Source organism: Saccopteryx bilineata, chromosome 6 (genome assembly GCF_036850765.1).
Source record: "Saccopteryx bilineata isolate mSacBil1 chromosome 6, mSacBil1_pri_phased_curated, whole genome shotgun sequence".
NCBI classification, from domain to species: domain Eukaryota; kingdom Metazoa; phylum Chordata; class Mammalia; order Chiroptera; family Emballonuridae; genus Saccopteryx; species Saccopteryx bilineata.
In genome coordinates this window covers 153,491,493-153,517,757 of record NC_089495.1, presented here as the reverse complement: position 1 = coordinate 153,517,757, position 26,265 = coordinate 153,491,493, and the positions used below count along the sequence as shown (strand labels likewise).

Below are 26,265 nucleotides of genomic sequence, written 5' to 3'. Positions count from 1 at the left end.
TATGCCTTATCGCTAAATTATAAAAGACTTTCTGTAGGGGGGGGGGAGGGCAGTGGTATTTTTTAGGACTGATAACATTGAAAACTGAACAACCTCCAGTAATTGAATAGTTTTCAGTAGCATGGTAGGTCAAATTCACTATGACTTAAAAGAAGCTTTCAGGGTTGGTTGGAGTATTTATTACATATTTTACTGTCAAATGTCTATAACGTGGGCCTTTAAATTTGTAAACACGGAAATGATTGTGGGGTTATGGGAAACATTTACCTATTTACTTTTGAAGTAAGTTTTAAAAGACAGTCCACTTTTTAGCATGTGTGTTGTGTCCAGCCTGTGGTTGTCTTAACTAATAAATGATTTTTTTCCTCCCCATTCTCTCTCTCGTTTATTCGCGCATGGGCTTTTTTTGATGCATTTCCTTAGTGTGGGAAGTGCTCATGAATAGTGCCCAGCTTTGTAGTTACTATAATTGCTTTCCAGTAATACAGTACTAGTTTCAGTTATCTAGTGTCTTTTTATAAACTAGTGCACTTGCTTGCAGGGAATTATTTTTATGACAACACTACAAAATAAAATTTTTTTACTGCTTCTATATTATTAATTCAATTATTGAGCTATTCTTCATAAACTGCCCCTTCCTGATAGTCTAGTGCAGTGTTTTTCAATTACTGGTCCATGAAAGAGCCACCCTCATGTAGGAAGAGGACAAGTCAGTGATCTTAAATTCATTTATATTCAAGGTGATTTCTGCCTTTCCCCAAAATAATTACTTTCACCAGTCCCCAGGTGTAAAAAGATTGAAAACCACTGGTGTAATTTGATCCTTTAACCTGGATTAATCTTTCAAGTTTTCCCTAACCACATGTGAAGCTGGAAGGGGGAGGAATCCTTCAGTTTCGGAACCAGCTTTTTATCTGGGCTGTACTACTATTCACTGTTTGGGCATTTTCTTAAGGGCTTTAAATGTTAAAATGTGAGATTGTAAATTCACAGGTCTGGTAGGCAATCTCCATCTCTTAAACAGGTTCTCCTTTTGCATGTTTTTATGCTGCCCTAAAGAGCAACTTGCTTAGACACCAATAGTTCTTACCTGCAGGGCTTGTTTAAAACATTACTGGCGAGACAATCTAAACTTCAATATACTTTATACGTAATGGATTTAAGTGAAACTTTGTAACTGCTACATATATTTTATACATTACATATTTTGGTAATTTTTTTTGGTGTATACTGTATAGCAATCACCTACTCGTAATTGTAAACATTTTGCAAATATATTGGTTTCGCTGTGCTTTCCTTTTGAAACACTTGACATGTTCCAGTTGGTCTGAACAACGGAAGATTTTACAACATCCTTGATAGGTATATTCAAACTCAGACAGTTCAACACTTGGTTTACCGAACCTTCCACGTTGCTGTCTCACGCCTGGAGGAGTGGGAAGAAAAGGAGTCCGCCTGAGAATACAGAACGGTGTGCTGTTTTTCGAACATCGATCCTATGGGTGAAGAGTCAAATACAAATACTCCTATACTACCCTGAGTTTCAGAAATTGAAATAGCTAATGCAAGCGCAAACACGAGTTAACTTGTGAGGGGCCAGCAGTGTGTTAATCTCCAAGGTTCCCAGGTAGTGCGGGTGCTATGGCCTTGGGCTGGCTGAGCACATCAGAGTCGAGGGAAGGTACCTCCTCGGTACCCCCTAGTTCCACGGCCCCACCCACACCCAGGATAGAACTCGGGGGCAGGCGTGCTGGCTGTGCAAAGACCTGTTAGAGCAGTAGCGTAGCGAGGGATTCGGGGGGGCAAGGGAGTCTATCAGGCCCCGGGGGTTCTCGCAGAGGGGGGCGCCAAATGGTCTCCAAGACTAGAAAAGAGTAGTAGAAGGGGAGGGGGGCGCCTGTTATGTTCGCTACGCCACTGTGTTAGAGCTGCAATAAAGACGGGTTTCAGACACCGTAGAGGACTAAAACTAGAAATGGGAACCAACATTTATTTTCGTTAATACTTAAGATTAAGGTGATTTGAAGAACATTGTTTCCGTATCTGATAAGCAAAAAAAATAGGGAAAGAAAGTAAGTCTGACGCAACAGTGGCTACAGCACGACAAATGCAGAGTGGATAGCAATGACTAATCGCGCCAACGAAAGAAAAACAGCAGCGGGCGCAGGACCAGGCTTGACGGAGGATAGGTCAACGGAGCTGGCGTGGGCTCCAGGGAGTGGCGAGGAGCCCGATGGCCACGGCCGCCCAGTGACGCACTTCCGTGGTCGGCCGGCTGCGCGCAAGCTCACTTCCGGCGCGGCTGCGCAGCTGGTCCCCGGGTTTCCGCGGCTGCGGCCTGTTGCTGGCTTCTACAGCTTGGAAGAGATTCTTGTCTTTAACGTGCGAGGGCGATGCGCTCCGGTGCAGCCGTCAGGGCCTGCCAGAGTGTCGGCAGGTGCCGGCTGTCTTGTTTAGGGGGTCGAGCGGGTGGGGGGCAGCCAGAGGCGGCGATGGAAGGTTGGAGCACCGTCGGAGGGCCCCCGAGGTCAAACGCAGAGCTGCCGGGGGGAAGCGAGCCGCGAGAAGCCCCGGACAATGCAGAGGGGAGCGAAGCGCTGGCTGAGATCTGCGAGAGAAGGCATTTCCTCCTTGGCACCAAGGGGCAGATTAGCCGAAAGTCTCTCCTGAGCGGCTGCCACCACGGCGTGGGCCCCTTGGGCTTCGAGTTGCGGAAGAATTTGGCGGCAGAATGGTGGTCTTCGGTAGTGGCGTTCAGGGAGCAGGTCTTTCCGGTCGACGCCCCTCACCACGAATCAGGCCCTTCGCTGCCCGGGGACAGTGCCTTTAGGTTAGTTTCTGCAGAAACTGTACGCGAAATCTTGCAAGACAAAGAACTGAGTAAGGAACAGCTAGTAGCATTTCTTGACAACTTACTAAAAACTTCTGGGAAACTACGGGAGAACCTTCTTCACGGTATGCTTCATGATTTCATGCTTCAAAATAGGTGTCGGGGTGGAAAGGCGATCTCGTTTGATTCCGCGAATTGCAGCTGGCCCTTGAGTCACGTGTAAAGGAAGTTAACATGGTTCTTATCTTTTTGAAGTAGTTGGGTGTGTCGACACAAGTGCTACCCTGGAGAATACTAGACCATGCAATCATTGATGTTCCTTAAAGAATCTGACCAATGGACCTAGTAACTCTCAATTTCATGGGGCAATTCTATAATTTTAGAACTAATTGAGCAGCCCTAGAATGGGGGCCTAAATTAAATCATGTGTCTAGATTATTTGTTCATCTTAATAAAATGTTTATAAATATTCCACAGTTACCCTTCAGTTTTATACAAAAATCAAAGATTATTTTTTGGAGCAAAAAGAAAATGCCCTTCCTTCCCCAATTTTTCTTATTGAAAATTGACCGACAACCTGTTTCTAGAGCCCTGTAGGTAATTTTTTTTTTCTCCATTTTTCATTTTTCTGAAGCTGGAAACGGGGAGGCAGACAGACTCCCGCATGCGCCCGACCGGGATCCACCCAGCACGCCCAGCAGGGGGCGATGCTCTGCCCCGCTGGGGCGTCGCTCTGTCACATCCAGAGCCATTCTAGCGCCTGAGGCAGAGGCCACAGAGCCATCCCCAGCGCCCGGGCCATCTTTGCTCCAATGGAGCCTCGCTGCAGGAGGGGAAGAGAGAGACAGAGAGGAAGGAGAGGGGGAGGGGTGGAGAAGCAAATGGGCGCCTCTCCTGTGTGCCCTGGCGGGGAATCGAACCTGGGACTCCTGCACGCCAGGCCGACGCTCTACCGCTGAGCCAACCGGCCAGGGCCTCCTGTAGGTAATTTTTGAGATTGCAAAATGGGACTTTATTAGAGATTCTTGAGTGAATACACAGAAACTTACAGGGGACCATTTGCCTTTAAAATCAACACAAAAACAACTCAGGTTCTTATAGGACCAACTTGTGGCCACAGTGTCTCATCTTTGCAAAATGCTATCCTTGCCATTTTCCATTAAGTGATACTTTAAAGTAATTTAAAATAACCAATGTCCATGGTTCTCTAAAAATTAATACCTATATTGTAAACTGTTGATGATTCCCTTAAGAAAATAAACCAAATTAAGACAAACTGCTAAATAAAAGTGGTAGTTTTTATTTATACTATATTATTCTATGATGGCTTTACTTTGCGGGAGTTAAACCACTGTTCATTACTATGCCCCAAAACAAGTCAATCTTTTCTTTTTTTATTGGAAAATGAAACTTAGATGTCCATTCATCAAAATATCTGCTTTGCCAGACTTTTGTTTTTTAGGAGACTTTTTTTTAATTGAATTTATTGGGGTGACATTGGTCAATAAAACTATCTAGGTTTCAAGTGTACAACTCCACAATACATTATCTGCATGCTGCACGATGCTCACAACCCCAAGTCAAAATCCCTTCCAACACCATTTAACCTTCCCTTACCCTCTTTTACTTCCACCAACCCTCTCATTCCCTTCCATAATCACCACACTGCTGTCTGTGTCTATGAGCTTTTATTCTTTGCTTAATCCCTTCACCTTTTTCACCCAGTCCACACCCCCTTCCCCTCTGACAGGTGTCAGTCTGTTTGCTGTATGCCTTTAAGAAACTTAAATCCACCTAACCAGGCAGTGGCACAGTAGATAGAGCGTCAGACTGGGATGCAGAGGACCCACTTTCACCGGCTTGAGCACGGGCTCATCTGGTTTGAGCACAGCTCACCAGCTTGAACCCAAGGTTCCTGGCTTGAGCAAGGGGTCACTCGCTCTGCTGTAATCCCTTGGTCAAGGCACAAATGAGAAATCAATCAGTGAACAACTAAGGAACTGCAACGAAGAATTGATGAATTGATGCTTCTCATCTCTCTCCCTTCCTGTCTTTCTGTCCCTCTCTCTGTCTCTGTCTCTCTCTCTCTCTCACACACACACACACACAAAGAAACTTAAATCCATCTATTTGCCAAATCCTTTGGTTGTCTAGTGTTTTTAGCTTTAGAGTTACCTGGTTTGTCATTTCTATTCCCAACACACTTGCTTTATTACATGTCTGAACTTTTGTAGTAGCTTCTACTTATTAATTTTTTAAAATTCTCAGTCAATATGTCTAAATATTTTTACCCAGTCTCTTCTGTCCTTTTGAGACTTAATTACTCATACATTATTTTCCCTATCTTGTCATCAATTTTCTTGAGCACAATAACATTTTAAAGTCTGTGTCTAATAACTCAGCTTTGTATCAGACTTCCTTATTTGTATATGGGCTTAAAGGCTTTAATTTTCTACACTAAAAAATGAGGCAGACCAGGGGCATTCTCACTCAGATCCTGCCATCAGCACTGCAGAGGAGAGGCAGCCAGGATGGCAGAGTGCTGAAGGAGAAGCCAGTTTGTGCAGAGTTTGTGCAGAGAGAAGGAGATGGGGAACAGAGGTGAATAAGGCTGGTGAGGTACAAACCTTTGATTCTAGGAAAACTCAGATAAGTCAGTGGCTTTGGGAGCCCTAAATGGAAAAGAAAATGTTTTCCCACTGTGTGTATTTCGCTCCCACCTGCTGCGAGCTAGGATTAAAGGTGATGGCCCACCAGTGCTTGGCTCCGTTGTTTCATTACCGTCTGTCCGAATCAAACCTGAACCTGTGTTGGCCAGGAGGCTTTGATGGCAGCCGCGGATACTGGTGATACAGGGATGATGCTCTAACCAACTGAGCTACCTGGCCAGGGCCTGTGAGTCAGTCTTTTCACTCATCTCTATTTCTACAGGGTAGTGTCCCTAGTGAAAGGCTGGGGTATTTACTAGCGCCCTTCTTGGTGAGCCAGGAACTACAATATTTGTACTGTCCATTTGCATAAGATGTCAGGAAACTCGACTCAGCTCTGCTACTTGAGAATTGGAAAAGGAGCACTAAATATTGGGTTCATCTCTGGTCTTGTCTTTTCTCCAAATTTTGGATCCTCAAGTCCTTACTGCTTTGATAGTTCTCTTATGTCTTTAAACAGATTTTTTAAAAGTTCCTTGGTCAGCTTTTTTGTTATCAACAAGCTAGTCTATTATCAGAAGTGGACATCTCAAGTACTTTTGAACACAGTGATGCCATTTAGTGGGATAGTCTTTTATATAACTAGCATAGAGAACTCCAAAAACTTGAACGTAGGTTTATTCTAAGTAGGAAGGTTTGAAATATAATTATGAAGAATAGAAAGATATAAAAAGACAAGAATAAACTTTGTAATGTTAAATTTGAATTGGCAATATCAGTATGAACTTATGATTTTAAAAAATACATATTTCCTTACTTTCTTCATTGCAAGGGTCCAGATGCTATAACAAAAGCAATGAGCACATGTAGTACCCAACATTTAGTTTCTAAAATAAACCAATGCTTGGAGAAATGGCTGACTGATTCCAGGGCTGGGGCAGGGAAAATACAAGGTGAGCCTGGGACATTTTAAGGTGCTAGAAAACAAAGAATGACTTGAAGACTAGTGGGGTCGTGTCAAAAGGACACAGACACAGCCTTGAAGGAGAGACTCTTACTAGCTAAAGTTGGGACAAATTAAACATTAAATATTAATGATAATATATCATGACACATTAAATTAAATAAAATTTAAATCATAGTCTGAACCAGCCTGACCTGTGGTGGTGCAGTGGATAAAGCAGAATGCTGAGATTGCTGATTCGACACCCTGGTTTGCCTGATCAAGGCACATACAAGAAGCAACTACTATGAATGGATGCTTCCCATCACCCCCCCCCCATAAAATAAACTATACTGTAAACCAGAAAAATAAGTAATTGAGGCTGCTGTTGGAAGGAAGAGGTGGAAAAAATTTGTTTTTACAGAAACTATGCAATAAATGTAGAAGGAAAGATAGATTAGAAAAATCATCATGTTAATGATTTTACAACCTGAAGGGTATAATAATAATTCAAGCAAGGGTCATCAGTGGCTTCTAAAATATGGGTGGAAGATTGTTGGGGAGCAGGGTATTGTTGGGGAATGGATTACCTTAATCAGGTAGTCAAATTTGTTTCATTAATAGCAGGGTAATTTGATATTATGTTCTTCCTGTTAGGATTCAATAAGTCATAAACTACATAGTAGTTCTGCTAAAAAATGCTTAACCCAAATTAAATCATAAGAGAACAATCAGACAAATCTCTACTATGAGATAATCTATGACTGGCTTGGACTCAAAAGTCAATGTCATTAGAAGCAAAGTTGAAGAGAGAGGAGTCGGGGGAAATGTTCTAGATTCAGAGATTGAAGAGACTTAGTCAAAATGCAGTATATGAACCTTAATTAGGAAGAAAGAGAACTGCAATAAATAACATTTTGGGTGATAATTGGAGAAAATAGGGTATTGATCATAAGTTAGATGAAATTATAGTACTATGATTAGTTTTATGATATAATGGTATAGAGAATATTTTCAATATTAGGAGATGCATGCTGAAATGTTTTTGGGATGAACAAGAAGAAAAATGGCAAAATTTTGACAATTAGTGAATCTAGCTGAAGGATTTATAGGTGTTTATTGTACTATTCTTCAAAAGTTGAGGGGAAAACTACCTAAAATTAAATGGTAATTAAGATCTGCCTTAACGAATAGCTCCATGCTACTTGTACTGTTGTGTTAGCATTATTATACTGTAAATATGTCTCTGCATTGAGCAAAATGATTTAGGTTTATAGAATAGATTTATATGATGATTGAGTTATTTTTTGACAGGTGCCTTGGAGCACTATGTTAAGTGCCTGGATCTGGTAAACCAGAGGCTACCTTATGGCCTTGCTCAGATTGGAGTGTGTTTTCATCCTGCTTCTGATACTAAGCAGACACCTGATGGTGTTAAAAGGTACAGGAAAATGGCCTTGTGTTAAAATAGTCAAGAACTAGTCATTTTCACTTTGAGATAGATTATGTAATTTTGAAATAAGTAACTATCTGATATTTCTGATATCCAAAGAATCGGTGAGAGGACTGAAGCCTCACTGGCATGGTTTACTTCTGCAAGAACTGCCAGCCAGTGGCTCGATTTCTGGTTACGTCATCGACTCCTGTGGTGGAGAAAGGTACTCCAGTCATCACCTGTAATTCAACAGTTAATAAGTATATTGTCTTAATGTGTCAGAGGTTATACTTCTGTGTAATAAATGACAATTTTTTTATGTAGCTATGTTATATTTATGAGAGAGCTATACTAAATCAACAAACAAATAAAAAAACTTCATAATGATTTTCTTTTTCTTTTTTTATTATGTGAGAGGTGGGAAGGCAGGGAGAGACTCCCACGTGCTTCCTGACTGGGATCCACCTGGCAAGCCTCCTACAGGGCAGGACGATGCTCTGCCTATCTTAGGCTGCTGCTTTGTTGCTTGGCAGCCTAGCTATTTTAGTGCCTGAGGCAAAGCCATGGAGCCATCCTCAGCATGCAGGGCCAACTTGCTCAAACCAGTCAAGCCATGGATGTGGGAGAAGAGAGAGAGAAGGGAGGGGTGAAGAAGCAGATGGTCACTTCTCCTGTGTGCCCTGACCAAGAAATGAACCTGGGACATCCCCATGCTTGGCTGACGCTCTATCACTGAGCTAACCAGCCAGGGCCTGCACTGATTTTCATTGTTCCATATAACAAAGTTACTTTAGTAAAGACATTTGTTAATATTTCTCTCTTGCTCAGAAGTGTTTGTTGATATGCTTTTACATTCAAGGTAAAGTTCAATTTTCTCACATGACATTTCTGGCTCTGGTATGAGTTTGACCCTCTTCCACTCTTACAGCTTTAACTTTTGTTCCCTATCTCCATGAACTCTCCATATTAATCAGAATGGCTCTATAATTTGTAGTCAAGTTTTAGTATATGCTGGAGGGGCAAGAGTTGAAGTAAGCATGTTTGTTTCATCGTCTTATCTTTTTCCAACCCTTAAAGATTTTTTTTTTATTTTTTAATTGATTTTGAGACACAGGGAGAAGGTGGGGGAGAGAGAGAAACATTTATTTGTTGTTCCACTTGGTTGTGCATTCATTGGTTGCTTCCTCTGTGGGTCCTGACTGGGGATCGAAACCTCAACCTTAATGTTTCGGGAGGATGCTCTAACCCAGTGGTCCCCAACCTTTTTTGGGCCACGGACTGGTTTAATGTCAGAAAATATTTTCACGGACTGGCCTTTAGGGTGGGACAGATAAATGCACAAAATAAAATTATGCGATTGGCGTAAAAACTGTGGTATTTTTAAATATAATTGTCGAACTTACGAGACAAGCATCAAGAAGTGAGTGAGTCTTAGACGGATGTAACAGAGGGAATCTGGTCAAATTTTAAAAATAAAACATCATTCAGACTTAAATATAAATAAAACGGAAATAATGTAAGTTATTTATTCTTTCTCTGTGGACCGGTACCGGTCCGCGGCCTGGGGGTTGGGGACCACTGCTCTAACCAACTGAACTAATTGGCCAGGGCTTCTTGCAACTCTTAAAATCCCCAAACATCCCCCTAAATTAAGTAGAATAATCACAAATAATCAAGTTCTTTACCAAAGGATAAGAATAGTGAGTATATGATACTTTCTTCATCTCACTTAGTTCTTGGTTATCTACCATCCCCTCTTATTAACTATATCAACTAACAGTTTTTCTCTGTAGTTTGGATTTGTGCATGACTATTTTCATTCAGTTGCTATATAAAAAGTTTCTGGCAATTTACTTTTAATAAATTAATAAGATATACTTTCTTTCCCAGTTTGCTGTGAGTCCGTCTAACTTCAGCAGCAGTGATTGTGAGGATGGAGAGGGACGGAAAGGAAGCAAACTTTACTACAATTTTCCCTGGGGAAGGGAGCCAATAGAAACCCTGTGGAATCTAGGAGATCGCGAACTTTTACACATGTATCCTGGAAATGTGTCTCAATTACATGTATGTTTTACTTTGAGCTCCTTAAGGTATCCTTTGCCCAGATTTTCTGTGATGATTTTTGAACATTTAAAAAATTGCAGGCATGCCTGACCAGGCGGTGGCGCCGTGGATAGAGCGTCGGACTGGGATGCAGAGGACCCAGGTGCAAGACCCTGAGGTCGCCAGCTTTAGCGTGGGCTCATCTGGTTTGAGCTAAAGCTCACCAGCTTGCACCCAAGGTTGCTGGCTCGAGCAAGGGATTACTCGGTCTGCTGAAGGCCCATGGTCAAGGCACATATGAGAAAGCAATCAATGAACAACTAAGGTGTCACAACGAAAAACTAATGATTGATGCTTCTCATCTCTCTCCGTTCCTGTCTGTCTGTTCCTATCTATTCCTCTCTCTGACTCTCTGTCTCTGTAAAAAAATTGCAGGCATGGTGCACATGATCTCTTGATACTTCAGTATTTATTTCTCAAGTGGAAGGACAGTCGCCTACGTAACCACAGTGCAACCATCAAAATGAGAAAAGTAACAGTAACAGTAATCCACTCCACAGAACCCTTCAAATGTAACTGATTATTCCAATATGCCTTTTGTAAGCCCAGGATCCAATCTAGGACCACGTACTTCATGTAGTTGTGTATCTGTCGTCTCCCTCAAATGAACAATTCCTTTTCTCTTTCCTGGTCTTTCATGATGACATTTTTGAAAAGGACAGGCCAGTTATTTTGTGGAATGTCCCTTGGTTTGAGTTTCTTTCATGTTTCCTCAGCCCTCTCCCCGACTCATTGTATCAAGAGACATGTGATACAAATTTGTTACTAGTGATGTTAACTTCTATCACTTGGTCAAGATGGTGCTACCAGGTTTCCCCAATGTAAAGTCGATAAGTATTTTGTACTTCTTAATTAATAAGCAATAAGTCTTTTGTGAGCAGATACTTTAAGACGATGTATTTCTCAAACTTTTGACCTACTGGTTGCAGCATCCATTAATGATTCTCGTCCAAATCAGTTATTACCATTAGGGTTGCCAAATCGTGATTCTCTTAAAGTTAATTTTATCATTTCTTCCAGATTTATTGCTCAGTTTATATTCTGATTTTGTAAGTCTAAAATATGTAATTTTAAGAGATAGTTCTGCTAAATGATACTTTATTTTTATCCTACTTTTCTGTAAAGGGCCGAGATGGACGGAAAGCTGTGGTTCCTTCTGTTTTATCTGTAAGCGGAGATCTAGACCGAGGCGTGCTGGCCTACCTCTGTGACTCTTTCCAGCTCACAGAGAACTCCTTCACAAGAAAGAAGAATCTCCACAGAAAGGTGCTTTTGATATTTCAAAAGTAGACTTGGGAAACTTTTTAATGTGCTTCATTTCTAACAAACTTTGGATAATACATATTTTTTAGTGCAAGTAATTTAACTATTTTTCAGTTTTTTTTAGAATCTGGTCACAGGAATGGTAAGCAGGTTCTCACAGAATGGAACATGACATTCCTATTGGGTAATCCCAAAGGTATTTTTGATCATGGGGAGCTAGACAGCTTTCTCTGATTTTTGGCCCCTGAGCTTTTCCATCAATAGCTTCTATATATTTGCATCAGAAGCTGAGTGTTAAGTTGGAGTAAATAAGACAGCAAGGCTTGTGGTATTGACCTCTCTGCTTCTGGTCTGATCCCAAGTGCTGGTCACTGGATCACAGGAAGTAGATACGGGTCTGGCTCAAGGGAAAGACTTATTTTAGGGTCAAGTTTTTTTCAGAGATGGCTTAAAATCAAAAGATGGAAGAGTTGAAGCGGTAGGAAAGAAAAATGACTAAGGAGTAAGATTTTGGAAAAAACAGGAGGGAACAAGACAAAATCAAGAGCACAGGTGGAAGGATTTATCTTGAAGATGAGCTATGTGAAACAGGGAGGAACAGAAGGATGGTATAGATATAAATTGGCTTCCAGGACTGCTTAGCCTTTGCGGGAAGTTTTACTCATACCCTAGGTTTTATTAGGGAGTTAGGAGGCAAGATTACTAGCTTCAAATATGGCAAGAGTTTAGAATGATCATATTACCCTTGAATATGAAAGGCAGCTGTATCAAAGAAAAAATTTTAACGTGTTGTCAGCTGGATTGGAAACCGTGAGTCTTTGGCCTGCTCTGCAGAATGAAGTGATTGGTTATGCAGTGCTCAGTTAACCCGGTATGGCCACAGAGAGATCATAGAACTGTTCTGGGGGTTGGCATTTATAGGGTGTCCGTAGCATGCAAACAAGGAGGATCCTTTCTCTTATACCCCACACCCAGACCATCAGCAAAACCTATTTAACTCCATCTTTGAAATATGTCCTGACTCAGACCGTTTCCTCCCACCTGCACTCCTGCCTCTGATGAGGTTGGTGGTTAAGTCTCATCATTCCCTCTTTCTCCCTGAATGGCTTTAAAGGTACATGTCACTTTGTTTCTCTGCTCGAAACACTCACAGGAAAAGCCAAAGCCCCTAAAATGTTTTACAAAACCATTTTCCTTTGACCTCTTGACTACCCTCCACCTCACTCAGTTTGCTGCGGCGGCACAGGCCTTGCTGTTTCCAGAACACGCCAGGCATGCTCCAGCCTAGCTCTTTGTCTGGAATGCCCTTTCTCAGATAGCCACATGTCTTTTTCCTCAATCTCCTTTCAGGTCTTTGCTCAAATGTCACTTCAGAGAGGAGGCCTTTCTCTTACCACTTATTTAAAATTGCAAACAGCCCTGCCCCAGCCCACCGTTGCCAGCATTTCCTTTCTCCCCCCTTTTTTAGTCTTTACTGCCTTCAGGTATATTGTTGACTTACTTATTGTGTTCATTACCTATTCCTCCCCATCATGAGAGATGGGGGTTTTTGTCCCCAACACCTAGAAGTAGCTATTCAAGCTTTTGTTGAATGGGTAAATGAATGAGAAAAGTAGTGGTGGGTCTTGGAAAGACAAAGTCCAACTGGTAAGCCACGTGGCCCAGCTGGGTGGGGAAGGCATTGACGCCACAAAGGGGCATTTTGACTGACAGAAAATGGAGTTGTCAGAAAAGAGAGTCTCAAGTGAACTTACTTCTGCAGAACATCCCAGTGGAGGAAATGCATGAGCCGCCCAATATAGACAGCTGAATACATCATTACACGAGCTTTTATGACCCCAGCTAGCTTCTATTTTCACAAAGGAAATTTTATTGTTTAAGGAGCTCCATGTTTGTTAGTGCTTGTGTTTTACAAAAATAAGATGCATTGTTTTTCCCCCACCCTCTTCAATTGCTTTAGGTACTTAAGCTTCACCCTTGTTTAGCTCCTATTAAGGTTGCTTTGGATATGGGAAGAGGCCCAACAGTGGAACTAAGACAGGTGGGTTCAATGAGTTTTAATGTCCTGATTTTAATTATAACCATTATTCCAAGTAAATGAGGAGTTTGCCGTTAAATTTTTTATTTTTATTTTTTTTTACTTTTTAAATTAATTTAACTAATGAGCTGTGGATAAAACTATGGTTAATTATAGATAATTTGAAATGTAGAACATTAAAGAAGATGAATACAATTCAGTGAATTTTGCTGTTAACGCCCTGCCTATAGTTGCGTTTTTTTAAATGAGCATGCATAGTTTTGGTAATTAAATTATTTGTACAGATGTCTAGTGAATTATTTCTTGCCCCCTCCCCTTTTAACTTAACACTTTTGATACTTGCTGTTATGAGCACAGTTCCAGATCTATAATCTTATTTTGGTTTTCTAGTCTATCTGACCTAAATGCTCTTGAGAAAAGCCAGGAGGGTGGTTTTAGTTTCTTTCTAGAGATCCCTTCAGCAGTCATCATCTCTGGGTGACTCATACCACCCAAGACCAGAGCAAGGACATGCTTTCCGTTAGGGCTCCTGTGGAGTATCTGGGCAGGTGGGAGAGTCAGCTCAGGAGAAAAGAAGATAATGTAATTTCCACTGTTCTCTCCCCAGGGTTGTGGCAGGCTTCCCAACACCCTTGTAGGTAGCAAGTTCCTAGTGTTTTGTTGTGTTTTTTGCTTGAAAGACAAAAAAGAACTTGTTCCTTAGATTTTTGTTATTAGAATTTCTGGCCTTGTTTTTGCTATTGTTGTTTGTTTTATAAGAATATAATAGTATTTAATGCCTTGGATATTTTTATTTTACCAGAAGGGTACTATATGATCTGTCTTACTCTGTTTTTAACTGTTTTGCCTCCACATTAGAACAGAGAGAATCCTTATGCGTGTAACTTTCTGGACTGCAAGAATTTTGGCCAGTTATATACACAGGGATGGGATTTCTGGGTAAAGTGAATATGTATCCTTAATTTCACTAGATTGCACTCCAGACTGGCTACACCTGTTTGTACTCACCCAGAGTGCTGGGTTCTCACCTCCCTGTGGCCTCAGCACTTAATTGTGCTTAGAGCCTTTTCTCTTTTCTATCTTCCATTAGAAAAAGCCAATTTTCTGCTGGCAAACGCTCACTTATAAAAACCTTTTTTTGTGTGTGACAGAGACAGAGAGAGGGACAAATAGGGACAGACAGGAAGGGAGAGAGATGAGAAGCATCAATTCTTTGTTAAAGCACCTTAGTTCAATGATTACTTTCTCATATGTGCCTTGACTTGGGGACTACAGCAGAGTGAGTGACCCCTTGCTCAAGCCAGCAACTTTGGGCTCAAGCCAGCAACCATGGGGTCATGTCTATGATCCCACACTCAAGCCAGTAGCCCCACGCTCAAGCTGGTGAGCCCACGCTCAAGCCAGCGACCTCAAGTTTTGAACCTGGGTCCTCCATGTCCCAGTCTGATGCTCTCTCCACTGCGCCACAGCCTGGTCAGGCTAAAAACTCATTCTTATATGTATATTTCTCTGTGAATTTCTTAAGATTATTAATGTATTCTCATCTATCCCCAAATATCAAATACTTTAACACCTATTTGCTTCGCTATGGTCTTTCTCTGGGAACTTGTTAGAAACTCAAATTCTGTCTGACCTGTGGTGGCACAGTGGATAAAACAGGGGTCGGGACCCTTTTTGGCTGAGAGAGCCATGAACGCTACATATTTTAAAATGTAATTCCGTGAGAGCCATATAACGACCCATGTATGTTATGCATTATCCAATAAAAATTTGGTGTTGTCCCGGAGGACAGCTGTGATTGGCTCCAGCCACCTGCAACCATGAACATGAGTGGTAGGAAATGAATAGATTGTAATACATGAGAATGTTTTATATTTTTAACGTTATTATTTTTTTTATTAAAGATTTGTCTGTGAGCCAGATGCAGCCATCAAAGGAGCCACATTTGGCTCGCGAGCCATAGGTTCCCGACCCCTGGGATAAAGCATCGACCTAGAATGCTGAGGTTGCTGGTTCGAAACCCCAGGCTTGCCTGGTCAAGGCACATACAAGAAGCAACTAATATAAGTTGATGCTTCCTGTTCCCTTTCCCTTACTTTCTCTCTTTCTCCTTTCTCTAAAAAACAAAAAAGAAAACCCCTCAAATTCTTCATCCCTACTTCAGACCTGCTGAAACTCTGGGAGTGAGCTGAGTAATGTGTGTTTTGACAAGCCCTCCAGGTGATTCTGATGCTAGTGGAAGTTTGAGACACAGTGCTCTAGCTCAGGCATAGGGCACCAACTCCACCCTGCCCACCCTGCCAGGGATTTTTGGTAAAGTCGGGAGACACTTTTGGTTGTCACAAGTGGGAAGGGGGTGCTTCTGGAATCTATCTAATGAAAGCCAGGGCTGCTTCTAAACATCTTTTGTCAACAAAGCAGAATGGGAGAAATCCTACTCTTTAATGTTTTAGTTCTAGATTGTTAAGAGTGTTGAACATTTTGCTTTGTTTTGCTTCACCATTACTTGTTAAGGAAACAGTAAATGTCCTATGTCATTTGCTCATTATTACTTATGTCTTTCCAGTCAGGCTTCTGTCTCCAGCATGCCAATGAAACTAATCATCTTTTCTTCTTGAAGCCTTTCCTTTCATTGGCTTCAGGAAGACCACTCCCCTGGTTTTCCTCATACTTTTCTGGTTTTCTTTCTTGGCCCTTCCTTCTCTTCCTGACATGACAGTAAAACCTCAGGGCTCAGCTCTCAGCTCTCAGCTCTCAGATGCATTTAGAGTTAACAGAAGCCCTTTGCACTTCCTGTTTTTCTCTGATAAAATCCATTTCGGTTTTGTTTGTGTCTTGAATGATAATGATAAAAATTCTTATATTTGGTATAAAATTTCCTCTCATAGAAGATTTGCATTTAATATTCAGCTTTGCAGGGCTTAATTTTTTCAATTTTAGAGAAAGTATATAATTTATAAGTACACAATATATAAATTATAAACAATATTATTACATAATTAAATGAATTTATGCCCATTTTAAAGATTGAAAAAGGTGATCTCTGGTTTCACAAAAATAGAGTTATCATTCTAGCTACTTTTATTTCTTTCATAGTTGAAGTTTTTGTATTTTTTTCCAGGTCTGTCAAGGGTTGTATAATGAATTACTAGAAAATGGAATTTCTGTGTGGCCTGGTTACTTGGAAACTGCACAGTCTTCATTGGAACAACTTTATTCAAAGTAAGAATTGTCTCCCTTTTTGCTCAAACAGTGTTTATTCAGAGTTTTTTTATTTGATGATGTTTCTTAATGAGTAACAGAAATAAATCTCTTCTACATATATCTGTATACAAGGTAATCTAAAGGTTGTCCTAACTTTCCTATTTACAGAACCACATGCCCTTAGTTAACTGCTACAGCAGGTATACTTGAGTACATACCCTGTGCAACTTCAAGACTTACTGTCATGAAGTATGTGTACCTGAGTTTATTGATTTATCAGGATTGGAATTATGTATAGTGGGTGCATTTGTTGAGTTGGGACTGAGGGAATATGAGCAGATGGCCTTTTCCTTGCTGCTGTTGTGGTTTATCCTGAGGCTGAGTAGGAAATAATTTCATCCCAGAGGCCAGAAAACTAGTCTCATAGACTGAAACCGTATCTTTTGATCTTCACCGCCACGACCCAAGTTAAGGCCACCAGTGTCCTTGGCTGGATTATTGAAGTAATCTCCTCACTGAGCTCCCTGTCTCTAGTCCTACCCTTGCTATTTCATTAACTTCTGTGTTTTAATTAAGGAATCCCTTTTTTTCTCCTTTGGATTTATTTTTTATTTTTAGCTTTTTGTGTTGAATACATATTTTCTGGGTGAAATGTTGTCAAGCTTTGTGTTTTGCTCCTTCCTCCTCTAATAACATGTTAAAAACACACTTTTCAGATGATGTCAAAATAAAAGTAGGTTGCTATGGATAAAGCAACTTAATTGTTTTATCATATATAAAATGAAGGGGTGGTATTTAAACTTTCCAGGTTCTAAAATTATATCCTTTGAGTCATGTGGATATTATCAAGTTATAGTTGTTCTTTAGGTGGTAAGGGCTTTATTGTTTTACGATATTTTTATCTGAGTAGTTATTAATTAAGCACATAGTATATTTTCTGTACTTTGATATAGCAGTAAATAAAGTAGAAAAGTTTCATGTTCTTACACAGATTATATTCTAGTGGGATAAAATAGACAATAAACAAGTAAATAGAAAAATGATAAATTTTTGTTTATGGATTTTAGAGAGAGGAAGGAAGGAAAAGAGAAAGAGAAAGATAGGAACACCAATCTGTTCCTGTATGTGCCCTGACCGGGCATCAAACCAGTAACCTCTGAGCTCCTGCACAAAATTGTAACCAATTGAGCTATCTGACCAGGGCTGAAAAATAGATAACTTAGAGTGCTACAAAGCAAAGAAACATTAATGAGATAGTATAACTGGCCAAAAGAAAGAAACCAGAGTGGATAATGTTTAGTTATTGCTGAACTAAAAACCCTAAGTTAGCGTACAAAGTTACACATCAAGGATGATTTTAGTATGATTTTTTTTGTCCACTGAATTTTTATTAGAGTAGTTTTTTAAGAGACTTTAAAATAAATTTCTTGGACTGTAGCAAAGTTTCAAAAGGCTGGTGTTATTCTGAAGTTTGCCCATAGTATCACGCCAAATGGTATGCTGAGGTACCACTGTTTCTCAGATTTTGTTTTTCTTATGACTTTTCTGCTGTTATAATAAGTCAGAAACTTTCTGTGAATTTTACTTTGAATGTGATTCAGAAACTTGAAAACAGTGGGTTTTGGTCCAGCTCTCAAGCCCAGCTTTTGACTCTCAAAAGTGGCACGGACTCTAAAGTAGTTAAAGCTAGTATTGTGATGAACTTACAGTTCATATTTGTGCGCATGTATTTTGTGTAATTATTTTTTCCCTTAGATATGATGAAATGAGTATTCTCTTCACAATTCTGATTACTGAAGCTACTTTGGAGAATGGATTAATACATCTGAGGAGCAGAGACACCACAATGAAGGAAGTGATGCATATATCCAAAATAAAGGACTTTTTAACCAAGTACATATCATCAGCTAAGAATGTATAGAGTTTAATGTTGGTGTAATAAATATTTGCCTTTTCTAATTTGGTTGTCTTATATTAACTTAGCTTTGTTTTAGACCCTTTGCACTTATGAAGTGGACATTTTGGTGCTTTTTAAAATTCATTTTTATTACTTATATTTCTTGATGTACTCCATTGCATAAGGAATATGTTCAACTACAAGAAACAAAAATCCTACTATACTAGATTAAGAAAATTGGAACTTTTTTTTTCTCATAACAAGAAATCTTGGGGGTAGACATTCCAGAGCTGGTATAATTGTTTCCTCTATAGTGAGAGGCACAAGCTTTTGCTCTTTTTCTGTTCCACCATCTTTAACGTGGTGGCTTTTATCTTTATATTTGTTGCAGTATGGTCACAGAGTGGCTGTATTTCTAGCCTTCTTGTCCACATTCTAGTTAGGAAGGAAGTCAAAGAGACAAGAACAACTAGCCAGCCAAGACTCTTCTTCCCATTTTAGTTAGGAAAGTAAAAGCTTTCCTGGATGTCCAAATCAGAAGACTTGTTATTTCATTGGTCAGAGCTTGATCACATTGTCATTCCTCAGCCAATTGCTGTCCAAGGGAATGAGAATACAGTGTGTTCGTAAAGTCATGGTGCACTTTTGACTAGTCACAGGAAAGCAACAACAAGACGATAGAAATGTGAAATCTGCACCAAATAAAAGGAAAACTCTCCCAGTTTCATACCTATTCAGTGCAGTTCAATGTGGGCTCACGCACAGATTTTTTAGGGCTCCTTAGGTAGCTATCCCGTATAGCCTCTACAGACTCGTCACTGACTGATAGCCTACCAGAATGGGGTTTCTTCACCAAACTGCCAGTTTCCTTCAACTACTTAATCCCCCCGAGTAATGTTATTCCTATGTGGTGGCACTTCTTTATAAACGCGCCGATATTCACATTGCACTTTGGTCACGGATTCGAATTTAGCGAGCCACAGAACACACTGAACTTTCCTCTGTACTATCCACATCTTGACTGGCATGGCTGTGGGCTGTTCCGCTGTATACACGGAACATCTGTGCATACGCACATGCTGCCACATCATCCTACAGAAACTAGGAGAGTTTTCCTTTTATTTGGTGCAGATTTCACATTTCTATCATCTTCTGTTGCTTTCTTGTGACCAGTCAAAATGCACCATGACTTTACAGACACACTGTATAATGATTAATTTGGATCAAACACGATTTATCCCTTGGGACTACAGTAGTGTCTTGTCCTTTCTGAAGTAGGTTTTGATATCAGGAAAGAAGGGATCTTTTATAGAGTCTGCTATATGTATACTGTCAAATATTGAAGACTAACCTAAAAATAAACTAAATTAAAATATTTATTGATTTTTGAAAAGCAAGCTAAAATAAGTGTTATATGGTATATCTTAACATACAATATATTTCATGCCTGATTCTAATATATTTATAAGAAGTCTTTGAACTTTTATGTGTTGATTATGTTTGTGTTAATTATACTGTCATTACCAACCAGACAAAAATTTCACCTAATAATTTGTATAAGATAATCTTGAAAGGTTGATTAACTTGTTTTACTTGACTTAGCAGATTTTTTTTTTTTTTTGTATTTTTTTCTGAAGTGAGAAGCAGGGAGGCAGAGACACAGACTCCTGCATGTGCCCTACTGGGATCCACCTGGCAATCCCACTAGGGGGCGATGCTCCACCCATCTGGGGCAGTAGTCCATTGCAACTGGAGCCATCCTAGGGTCTGAGGCAGAGGCCATGGAGCCATCCTCAGTGCCCAGGCCAACTTTGCTCCAATGGAGCCTTGGCTGCCGGGGGGGCAGGGAGAGAGAGAGAGAGGAAGGAGAGGGAGAAGAGTAGAGAAGCAGATATATGGCAGTTGGTACTTCCTGCTTCTCTCCCCTCTCTTTCTCTCTCTCTTTCTCTCTCTCTCTCTCTCTCTCTCACCCCTCTAAAATGAATAAATAAAATCTTTTTAAAAATGTAAAAATAACCAATTTTTTAATACCAAATACCCACTCAATTTCTAAATTTATACTGTTTGTTTGAATCAGTATCCAGATAAGACTTATTTGTTAAAATTGATTGTTAGGTCTTTTGCTGTTTCTTACCCTATAGATTCTCTCTTTCAGAAATTGGGTTATTTGTTTTGGGTGTTCTGATTGTGGATTTTACTTATTGCATCCTATGGTGTAATTCATTTAACCTGTTCCTTTAGATTGGAAGTTGAATCCAGACACTTGGTCGGCTTTCTTTGTTTTTCTTTCTTTTTATTGAATTTATTGGAGGTGACACTGGTTAACAAAATTATTCAAGTTTCGCCTAACTAGGCGGTGGCGCAGTGGATAGAGCGTCGGACTGGGATGCAGAGGACCCAGGTTCAAGACCCCAAGGTCACCAGTTTGAGCGCGGGCTCATCTGGTTTGAACAGAGCTCACCAGCTTGGACCCAAGGTCGCTGGCTTGAGCAAGGGGTTACTCAGTCTGCTGAAGACCCACAGTCAAGGCACATAAGAAAAAGCAATCAGTGAACAACTAAGGTATCGCAACGAAAAAGTGATGATTGATGCTTCTCATCTCTCTCTGTTCCTGTCTGTCTGTCCCTATCTATCCCTCTATCTGACTCTCTCTCTGTCTCTCTATATATAAAAAAAATTATACAAGTTTCAGGTGCACAGTTCTACAACACATTATTTGTACACTGTATTGTGTGTTCACCACCCCAAGTTAAGACTGTCCATTGATCAGCTTTTAAGTTCAGTTTTGGGGGTAAAATTATTTCATAGTTTGTTGTGTTCTCCCACAGGAGTCAGTAATGTCTGGTTCTTTCTTTCTTGGGAAAATAGTCATTAATCGATTAGCAGACATTGATCAATGCCTGGATCAGTCAGTTTGTTAGAGGTGGCAAAATGGTGATATTCTGATTCTATCTTTTTCATTTGTTGGCTAGAATACTTCTGTAAAGAAAAACAGATCATCTGCTGTTTGCTTAGAGGTATGGGAAAGGTTTGAGATAAATGCTAGATCATCACCTTTAAAGTTCATATTTTTGATATTCAGACCATCCTACCTTTGGCCAGTGGGAGCCTTTTCTAGTTGGCTTTTAGTCCTTTTGCCCCAACTTTAAGTCTTGGATCAGTTGTTTAGTATCTAGAATCTAATATAGAGATTGTATATTTCAGAAGAGACTATGCTCTGGGTACTAGGATGCTCACTAATACAAGGTGGTTCTTGTCTAGGCCTTTTCATTGTTCAGAGCTAGCAAATGTATGAGTGTGTGTGTTTGTATTGCACCCCCAAATTAAAAAATTTATCATGGATCCACACTGATATTTTTCTATTCAAATTCAGGACTGCAGTGTGTGTCTATGTATGTGGGTGTCTGTGTTTGTTTTTTATCAGCTTTACTGATTTACATAATATAAATTGACCTATCTTAAAAGTACAAATAGAGGTTCTGACAAATGTGTAACCACCACGACAATGACAGTATAGATAATTTCCATCACTGGAAATAAGTGTCCTAATGCCCCTTTGGGAATACAGGGTTTTTACTTCACCTCTTCTGTTGTGCATGTGTATCTCCTTTCACGGCAAGAATCCCAGTTCTCAACGCCAAGGACGATAGAATTGGAATGCCATGCCATACATGTGCATCGTAATTATAACAGTCTCAGAATTGAAAGATCAATATTCCTACTGTACTGAGGTACAATACTTAGTTTTAATAATATATTCTTTGGAAGTGATTTTTCTGAAGAAAACCTCACTCATACCCATGGGTGCCTTTATTTCGGTACCTCATCTTAGGGATGGACCTCAGCCTTCCTAGGAGGATTGTATTCCTGGTCTCAGATTATAGAATCTGTAACAGGCAACATAGAACCACTTTGGAAAACAGCGTGACACTGTCTACCTAGATTGAAGAGAAATGTACCCTATGACCCATTCCTGTGCATATTCAACATAATTTCATATACATGGGAACCAGGAGATGTGTTCCTAGCATAAGAATAGTCATAGTCCCATTATCTGTAATAGCCCCTAACGAACAACCACCTAAATGTCCCATAAACAAGTAGTTAATTTAGGGAGTTGGGCTTGTGATTGGGAAGATGTCTGCAGAGGGTTTCTGGGCTGCTGGTGACATTCTACCCCTAGTGTTCACTCGATGTAATTTATTAAACTTCATACATATTTTTATGCATTTCCATATACTATGTGCTCCATTTCATAACAAAAAATGTTTAAAGAATAATAGGTGGATTTGAAAAAGAACCAAGTGAAATTTCTAGACATGAAAAAAAGATATTGAAATGAAAATTCAATAGATCCTCTTCCTCCGTTTTTTCTTCTTCCTTTCCTAAACAATTCAATTCAGAAGCTGGGGTGGGGGTGTGAAGATGGCACTGAGCACCTGTGCAGGGCTGAGGTGGAACTGGGGGAGGAGGGAGTTGCGGGGACTACCTGAGGATCGAAGTACACAAAGCACTGACAGTGTCTGGAATCTGGTACGTGCTCAGCACATGATGGTTAGTGCCGTTATTACAGTTGTTACAAAGGAAATGTTGAGAGATGGCATATCAGCCAGCTCTGCACAGCCCAGAAGTGGGGTGAAGGGCACCACCTCTGGGGCGGCTCTCAGCCAATGGATAAATGCTGTCACTATTGTCCTCAAGAGGACAATTCTGAGAGAGTTTTTTTCTCACCACAGCAGGTTCCAGTGGTATCATGTCCCTGGCCACAGCAGTGCTCAGCTCAGCAATGCCTCTGTGCACTGGCCTCTCCTCCAGTCCCTCCTGCCGGGTTCCTTGAGTCACCTCGCAAATCCCAGATAAGATTTGCATGGAAGGCCTTTTCTCAGGTTCTACTTTCAGGGCTGGCCCAGGAGAAGACGGTATTAGAAGGTCCTGGAAAGCAGCGCTGGGACGAAACTGCTCCCTGGATGGAGGACAGGATTCTGTCCCTGGTGCTAAGGGAGTGGGGATAACACTGACACGCCACAGCTTCACAGTTACTGAGACTTGCCGTTGCAGAGGTAGATAGGGAACACTAGGTTGGTGATGTAATAGTTCTAGCACTTGGAAGACATGGGGCAGTGGTAATTATATGGATTATGAAGTTGGATGGCTCTTACTGCTTTAGAAGCCTTGCAAGGAGAAAATGAGAGGCTCTCGATTGAGGGCATATGCTGCGAAACCCAGCAGCATGCTGGACTTCAAAGGCCTTGGAAGGCTGTAACAGGATCAAATCCAGTTACCAGTATGGTCACTCATTTGCTAGCCCCCCTCCATCCCTTGTGTTGGTTTCTTTTCCTTCTCTGTTTCACTCTCCCTGGGCCCTCGTGCTCCCTGGGGTCACCCCCATGTAAACGACCTACACCCAAGTCCCTGTCTCATCTCTGCTTCAGGAAGAAGCTCAGGTTAAGACATGAAGAAGCCAGTGGTGGCCCAGTCCAGTCACCAAGTTTGACTTCAAAGACTTAGAGGTTTCTCAGGGGAGCAGCCAGTCAACTATGACTCGGAGCAAGCATCATATACTACAAGTAGCTTTTTCTGCATTGTTATTATATGCTTGCTCCTGTTCCAAGCCCTTGACACTCCTCACCTGAATTAACTCTCAGAGCGGCTCCATGAGATAGTATTATTTCTCATTTGTCCCCTGTAGTGGGCTGAATGGTGACACCCCAAAAACCAATGTCCAAAATCTAACTCCTGGAACCTGTGAATGCTACCTTATTTAGAAAAAGGGTCTTTGCAGATGAAATTAGGTTAAGGATCTTGAGATAAGCTCATCCTGGATTATCTAGGTGGTTCCTAAATCTTGTGACCGGTTTTCTTAGGACAGTAGAGAGAGAGAAGGCTATGTGAAGACAGAGGCAGAGACTGGAATGATGCTACCCCAAGCCAAGAAATAGCACAAGCCACCAGGAACTGGGAGAAGCCAGCAAGGATTCTCCCATAGAGCCTTTGGAGGGGGTGTGGGCCTGCTGACCCCTTGATTTTGGGTTTCTGGCCTTCAGAAACTGTGAAAGATTAAGTTTCTGCTGTTTTCATCCATCAATTTATGATAGAATTTGTTACCACAGTCCTGGGAAACTAATCCATTCTCCATTCTCTCTCTTTTTTTTTTTTAAGTTTTTTGGTGTTTTTTTTTTTTTTATTTCTGAAGCTGGAAACGGGGAGAGACAGACAGACTCCCGCATGCGCCCGACCGGGATCCACCCGGCACGCCCACCAGGGGTGACACTCTGTTCACCAGGGGGCGATGCTCTGCCCGTCGCTCTGCCATGACCAGAGCCACTCCAGCGCCTGGGGCAGAGGCCAAGGAGCCATCCCCAGCGCCCGGGCCATCTCTGCTCTAATGGAGCCTTGGCTGCGGGAGGGGAAGAGAGAGACAGAGAGGAAGGAGGGGGTGGGGGTGGAGAAGCAAATGGGTGCCTCTCCTATGTGCCCTGGCCGGGAATCGAACCTGGGTCCCCCGCACGCCAGGCCAACGCTCTACCGCTGAGCCAACCGGCCAGGGCCCTCCATTCTCTCTTAACTCAACTCTGGGCTATGCTCTCCACAGAACCCTGATGGGAAAGGCAGCACATATAGGTATGTTTTTGACAATAGCTAAATCTTGAGGACTGAGAAAGTCCATAAAAATGAACATAAATTATTTTGTAGCCTCCCCAAAATCTAAAAGCAGATTTAAAGGGCAATAAGTAATAAATGTGTACCAATTGGATAATCATCTCTGTCTCTTACAGTGGCTGCAGGAAATGTGTTTGTTTGTTTTTTCAGACACATTTTCAAGGTCACCACTGTTTGTTTTAGAATTTAGGAAACGATTGTTGCTTCCGAACCTTCAGTGGGCATGGGGACGGGGAAACCAGAAAGATGGCTATTACAGTGCTTTCAGGATGCACTTAGGGAAGGCACAGAAGTCTAACAATTATTCCTTTTTAAATGATGTGGAAATGGGAAGAATGGCCCATGCCTAAAAATAGCAAAAGCATTTAAAAACTGTTACCAGTCAGGATCTCACCTGACAAAACTGTTGTCTGATTACAGGATTGGAAGTACCTGAATGTGCCGTAGGAATGGTATTTAATCAAGAAAAATAGCAATTAACTTTAGGTAACTAGGAGAGACCTTTTAAAGTGTCAATCAGCTGACCTGTGGTGGCGCAGTGGATAAAGCGTCAACCTGGAAATGCTGAGGTCGCCAGCTCGAAACCCTGGGCTTGCCTGGTCAAGGCACATATGGGAGTTGATGCTTTCTGCTCCTCCTCCCCTTCTCTCTCCTCTCTCTCCCTCTTTCTCTCCTTTCTAAAATGAATAAATAAAAAAGTGTCAATCAGGTTTGCTTTTTCTTCATGCAGATCAGCTTTATAAAAATTATCTTACACTGCGTTGTAGTCTGTATCTTTAAATTTCAGAAGGTGAGTTCAGAATAGACATATCCACTTTTATAATCATTACGGGCTTCTGAAATATAAAAGAGGAAATAATTTAGTAAATTTAGGATATATATCCACAGAGTCTCTAAAATAATTATATTTTAGTAGCTGACAGACTGACAGAACCAAGTATTAACTGTTTTTTCCAGGATGATATCAAGTAATTCTTAAAATTTTTTTCAATTATAGTTTGTATTCAATATTGCAGATAGTGATGAGATGATCGTATGTTTCACGTAGCGCTGCCTCCGATATCTCCAGTACCCACCTGGCACCATCCACAGTTATTACAAAATTACTGACTGTGTTCCCTAGGCTGTACTTTATATCCCTGTGACTATTTTGTAACTTCTTAATCCTTTCACCTTTTTTTTCAAGTAATTTATTCTTGAAAATGGTTTGGAAGTGCCTCTGCATTCTCTCTGGATGTTTTATA

At 40.9% G+C, this 26,265-nt stretch overlaps 2 protein-coding genes across 5 annotated transcripts in view; one reads left to right on the top strand and one right to left on the bottom strand.

The window, feature by feature from the left end:
- The first annotated feature begins 1,976 nt into the window (after positions 1-1,976).
- On the top strand, positions 1,977-18,423 carry POLG2 (DNA polymerase gamma 2, accessory subunit). 2 transcript variants are annotated; one of them, XM_066235903.1, is made up of 8 exons: positions 1,977-2,955; positions 7,736-7,862; positions 7,974-8,079; positions 9,747-9,920; positions 11,085-11,225; positions 13,183-13,263; positions 16,382-16,482; positions 18,220-18,423. In XM_066235903.1, exons 1-8 carry the CDS (start codon positions 2,394-2,396, stop codon positions 18,383-18,385), a joined length of 1,458 nt encoding a protein of 485 aa, XP_066092000.1. In that variant the 5' UTR covers positions 1,977-2,393; the 3' UTR covers positions 18,386-18,423. The 2 variants fall into 2 exon arrangements, with proteins under 2 accessions (XP_066092000.1, XP_066092001.1); XM_066235904.1 differs by lacking the exon at positions 9,747-9,920.
- Positions 18,424-25,576: 7,153 nt separating this feature from the next.
- MILR1 (mast cell immunoglobulin like receptor 1) overlaps positions 25,577-26,265 on the bottom strand; it is a 32,553-nt gene continuing 31,864 nt past the window's right edge. The window contains exons 8-9 of one of the 3 annotated variants that reach the window (XM_066235907.1): positions 25,777-25,857; positions 25,606-25,698 (exon numbers count right to left, since the gene is read on the bottom strand). In XM_066235907.1, coding sequence (XP_066092004.1) covers positions 25,805-25,857 — 53 coding nt within the window. In that variant the 3' untranslated portion in view covers positions 25,606-25,698; positions 25,777-25,804. Of the gene's footprint in view, positions 25,858-26,265 lie in introns of all 3 variants that reach the window. The other 2 variants (XM_066235908.1, XM_066235906.1) reach the window with 2 other exon arrangements.

Excerpts from the sequence above, each read along its gene's own strand:
- POLG2 (XM_066235903.1), top strand. The coding sequence starts at position 2,394 with ATGCGCTCCGGTGCAGCCGTCAGGGCCTGCCAGAGTGTCGGCAGGTGC. Across the intron at positions 11,226-13,182 it reads AGAAGAATCTCCACAGAAAG|GTACTTAAGCTTCACCCTTG; the intron begins GTGCTTTTGATA and ends CAATTGCTTTAG. Across the intron at positions 16,483-18,219 it reads TTGGAACAACTTTATTCAAA|ATATGATGAAATGAGTATTC; the intron begins GTAAGAATTGTC and ends TTTTTCCCTTAG.